The following is a 5,266-nucleotide window of genomic DNA, read 5'->3' as shown; positions in this document are numbered from 1 at the left end:
TCACAAATTATGTGACTATCTTCATGTGGTGGACTTACACTTGATGTATTTTCTACCTGTGGAACACAATTGTGTTTCGTAGCTAGCCAGGAACTAGATGGCGATGCCGTAGAGATGATTTGTATTTGTGGAGGATATAGTCAGAATCCTCTTTTGAGGCTTTAGATTTCGAGTGCCTACAGAACATGTGGGAGCATTGTGACGATGATGCTCAATGCGAGTTGGTCAATGTTATTTATCTTATTTATATGGTTAAGATTAACATTGATTATGATGATTGAGACTTTACCTACTTTAGAGTTTCTTTTGATATTGATGTTTTGAGGATATTTAAGATTGTAATGGTTTGACTTAAGTTTAATTATTTTGGAAGATTTAGTTTTTGCTCTGGATAATCATTGAACAATGGATTTATTTAGATGTGTTATCTTAATTTAAGTTGAGAATTCTTCTGTTGTGATTGTTAGTTAAATCCCTTGTGACTTATTTACTTAGTGAATGAGTCTTAAGGAGACACTCCAAGTTAACTATAGGTTGGTTAACTTAGAGGGGGGTGTTACAGGTTAAGTTAAAAGATTTTTTTATAGGCTTACACAGTTATTTAGGGGCTTTGAAAATCCTAAAAATATGATATAGTAAGGATCAATCAATTTTTTTTTTTTTTTAATGATCGATCACCTTGGCTAGAAATTGGTTTCGGGTCCAAATCTCCATCTCGGAACTTGATTCCTACTAAGCATGGAAGTGGAATAAGAATTAAGCACGGAGGAATACTATGCTTACAAACAAATTTTACAAAAAAAAATTTATAAACTGATGTGATATAACATGATTAGATATAAGATAAGTTCAAAATTTAAAAAATCTAATCATATTATGCCACATTAATTTATAAAAAATTTTCTGTAAAATTTATTTATAAGTCTAACACTTCTCATTAAGCATGTATCAATTCCTTTGAGCAAATTAAGGCCTCGTTTTGTTCGCGGATTATCTAGTCCATTGGAATAGGATTAGCTACCACTGAGATTAGCTACTACTGGAAATAGATTAGCTAGTCATATTCTTTTGTTTGGTTGTAACGCTGAAATAAACTACATAATCTCATTCTTTCGTTTGGTACAATGCAATACCTTGATGAATAGAATCGTATTCATCAACATATTAATTTATTATCCAGAACAGAAATAAAACCTAATTATTATCCGAACCTCAACACCCTCCATATCCGCTTCATCTTCTTCTTCCACATCATCATCGAAATTCAAACAAGCCCTAGATCAGAGAAAAACCCTAGATGGACCTCCTGAAGCAGGAACTCCTCAAGAAGCGCCAGTCCCTCGCCGAGAACACCGGTGGCAGGCGAGTCTTCAAGCGCTCCGAGATCGAACAGAAACAGATCCAGAAGCTCCGCGAGCAAGAGAAACTTGAGCTCCAAGCCAAAGCCCACCGCCAATCCACCACCTCCACCACCACAACCGCCTCGAATCCCAACAATTCTACCGCCACCACCAACAACTCTACTGCCGCGTCATCGGCCTCGACATCTACCGCCTCCAAATCCCTCACCGACGAGCAGAACATAGACAATCTCGTCCTTCCCAGACAAGAGGTGATCCGCAGACTCCGATTCCTGAAGCAGCCGATCACGCTCTTCGGGGAGGACGAAGAGGCCCGGCTCGACCGGTTGAAGTTCGTGCTCAAGGCTGGGGCGTTCGAGGTTGACAGCGACATGACCGAGGGGCAAACGAACGATTTCCTGCGCGACATAGCGGAGCTGAGGAAGCGGCAGAGATCGGGGATGCTGAGCGAGAGGAAGAGGCACAAGAGCGACGACGGAAAGGTGGAGGACAGGGACGGAGGAGGCGGGGAAGAGGAGTTGAGCGGCGACGGTGGTTCGAGCGGCGCCGATGCGGTGGATAAGGATTCAAAGCGAATGAAGGCGAATTTTGAGGAGTTATGTGAGGAGGATAAGATTTTGGTGTTCTTCAAGAGGCTGTTGAATGAGTGGAACCAGGAATTGGATGAGATGGCCGACTCCGAGAAGCGGACGGCCAAGGGGAAGTCCATGGTCGCCACTTTTAAGCAGTGTGCGCGGTATCTGAATCCGCTCTTCAAATTTTGCAGGAAGAAGGTGAGTGCTTTGTTTTTGGTCTTAAATACCTAAATTCATATATAGATCTTTGGATGAATGAAAAAATTATATAACACCAACACACAATTACAATTCTCTCCAGAAGATCAACTTCTGGAAATCAACACAATTACAACCCTCCCACCTACCATTTTTACTTGGTACTAGTTGGGGAATATAGTTTTGTTTGTAGCTATGAATGTGGCTTTTCTAGGATTGTGAATACACCTACTAAGAATTAGGTTGATAGAACTTGTTTACGACGTATAAATTAGGGTGAGTAAACTATTTGACATTATCGTGACTGATATTTGAGAAGAAAAAATGCTTCTTTGCATTTTGGGGTCCATTTCGCGGCTGAGTTGGCATGCTCTATCTATCATTAATTAAAAAAAAAAGAAGAAAAAAAAACAACTGATTTTACTGTAGGCGAGATGGACGCCATAATGCAAAGAAGCATTTCTCATTTGAGAATATTGCTGTTGGCCTCTTGCAATTGAATTGAGCAGTGCTTGCCACCTTCTATGTGTAAAACAACCAAGATATCTGTTTTACTTAAGCTCACAATACTACATTTGTGCGAATGAGCCTTGTTATCTTGTTATATTGTAGAGGAAGAAGGTGGATTTAGCCTGCATAAATTCTTTGGAATCGTAAGTTTGTTGGGTTTACGTCAGTGCTGAAGGTTTATTAAGAGCTAATCAGTTTAATATTTTTCTTTGTTTAAGTACAATATGGCCAGTGTGAATCAGCAAAACTAGATATCCCTGCTACTTCTAGAGCAAGCAATATAGTATTCATACATCGATAGAAAAAAATAAATAAATGTTGCTATTGTTTTTGTTTTTCCTCTTCGTTAAAACATGGTGTTAGGTTGTTGGAGATGACATTATCGGCCCTATTGAGAGCCTTGTGATAGAAAGCCTGAAACTTGTAACTGTACTTAACCTGATGAGTTGAAGGATACAAGGCTTTGGAATCAATGCCTTGTTAGGAGAGATATAGGTGGACATCCTCTTCTACAACAGGCCTGTCCTCTTCTAAAAAACCAATGGACTGGATCTCCTCTATGAAGGACTTTTTTCTCTCGTCTACATTTCCAAAGACCTCCTTGTTCAAATGTCTACTTTTGGGGGTGTTTGGCAACAGGGATGACCTTGGCCTAAACACTGTTTTTGTCCTTTTCTTAATGTGAAATAACACTTTTGCCCTTCAGCCCAAAATCTCTGCAGCTTCTCTTTTCCTCCAGCTCTCTCTCCATCTCCGTCCTTCTCCTTCACGAGTCAAGCTTCTCTCTCACCCTAAAATAAAACCTCCCGTTTCACCCTCCAGCTCCAACTCCGACTCCCTCTCGCCATTCGTCACCTCTGTTTGCTGGACTCCTCTCCCCCTCCGCCGCGCCCTCCTCTCCATGGAGCCCTCATCGTCCCATCTCCTCCTCGCCGCCGCCGACCGCCAAGGACGCATCTGCATCCTCGATTTTCGCTCCCAATCCCCGCTTCTCTGGTTCGAGACCGACTCCGCATCAAAACCCGGCATCCAGGACCTCTGTTGGGTCCAGGCCCGGCCCGACTCCTGTCTCCTCGCAGCCATCAACGGTCCCTCCACTCTCTCCCTCTACAGCGCCTCCTCCGCCCGTTGCATCTTCCAATACGACGCCGCGCCCGAGTTCCTCTCCTGCCTCCGCCGCGACCCCTTCGACTCCCGCCACTTCTGCGCCCTCGGCCTCAAGGGCTTCCTCTTATCCGTCAAGGTGCTGGGCGAGACCGAAGACGATATCGTCCTCAAGGAGCTACAGATCCCCCCACCGACAATATTGTCTGGTTGTTGAAGCTAAAGCCTAAAGCCTCACAGGCAGAGCCCAACAACACACCAATCCCTCACTTCTTAGTCACACAAAAAAAATCGGAAAGTGAAGGAACTGACGCAGGGGAGGGACTCTGTTTCGGTGCTTTGAGGATTTTTAAGCAAAAAAAAAAATCAAAAAGTTGAGGATCTCACGCAGGGGAGGTGCGCCTAATATGTGCTTTGGGGATTTTCAGAGAAAAAAACTCAAAAAGTTTGTAGAGAAAGTTGAGGGCAATATGGGGATTGGGGGTGAAATATTGATGGTCAACTAGTCAAAATATGAACAGTATTTAGGCCAAGGCTGTTGCCAAACGAAGCCGTAATATGGTCGGTGCAAGCGTGGATGCGGGCCTACTGAGTCGAAAACAACCGAGAAAACAAGAATTAACGTAGGAAAGGGAGACCAAACCAGAAGAAGCCACGCTGGAAAATAAATGGAGTCCTAGGAAATTCAATGTATCATGCTTGACCCTGTGGGGGCTTTTGACAAGGGATCCTTCCACAGAACGTTCACATGCGCGCTCTCGATTGCTTTTTGTTTCTACCTTCAACTTTCAAATCAAACTGTATATATATATATCAAAGACTTACGGCTTTATAAATTTCCTATCTCTTGCCCATTTCATTTGCTTTCAGGGGCACTACTGATAGATTGATAGATCAATCTCTTGTCTCTTGCTTTTATATATATATATATGCTTTGTGTTGGTGTGAGGGAGAGGGGAGGGAAATCGATGAAGAAGATCAGTAGCAGCAGTGAGGCGTCCAAGCTTGACAGAAAGATGGTGGAGAGAAACAGAAGAATCCAAATGAAAAGCCTTTCCTTCAAGCTTGCTTCTCTTCTTCCTCCCCACTACATCAAATCCTCCAAGGTACTCTTATCTTGCAATTTTTTTTGTATTTTTTGTGTTTGATGTCTTTTATTTTTTTTTAAATTTAAGCCTTTTCTTCTTAAACCGCCATATAAAACTACTTTGCTTGAAAACAAACAGAGGCTTAACATACGTAAGCTGAAATACATAAAATATATAAGTTAATAAAAGTTGATATGGATTAATCAAAAGAGAGTTGCTACGACACATTCTCCTCACCATCTCTTCACCATCTTCCTTCTTTCAACATCTTGATTCTTTCAAAAAAATAAAAAATAATACAAGAGAGAGGAGATGGTGAGGAGAATGAAAAAGAGCATTTCTCTAATCAAAATGGGGAGAGCTAGAGATCCTCATCCACATGTGTACTGTAAAGTTCAACAGTTGTTGAGTGAAATGGAAGAAAGAATAT

At 41.9% G+C, this 5,266-nt stretch overlaps 1 protein-coding gene across 1 annotated transcript in view; it reads left to right on the top strand.

Annotated features, from left to right (window-relative positions):
* The first annotated feature begins 1,174 nt into the window (after positions 1-1,174).
* LOC132172233 (uncharacterized) overlaps positions 1,175-5,266 on the top strand; it is a 5,042-nt gene continuing 950 nt past the window's right edge. Inside the window, exon 1 of the mRNA XM_059583695.1 lies at positions 1,175-2,134. Coding sequence (XP_059439678.1) covers positions 1,298-2,134 — 837 coding nt within the window. The 5' untranslated portion in view covers positions 1,175-1,297. The remainder of the gene's footprint in view (positions 2,135-5,266) is intronic.

Source organism: Corylus avellana, chromosome ca2 (genome assembly GCF_901000735.1).
Source record: "Corylus avellana chromosome ca2, CavTom2PMs-1.0".
Taxonomy (NCBI): domain Eukaryota; kingdom Viridiplantae; phylum Streptophyta; class Magnoliopsida; order Fagales; family Betulaceae; genus Corylus; species Corylus avellana.
Note: the sequence above shows the minus strand (reverse complement) of the source record. Positions and strands in the feature narration are given on the sequence as shown.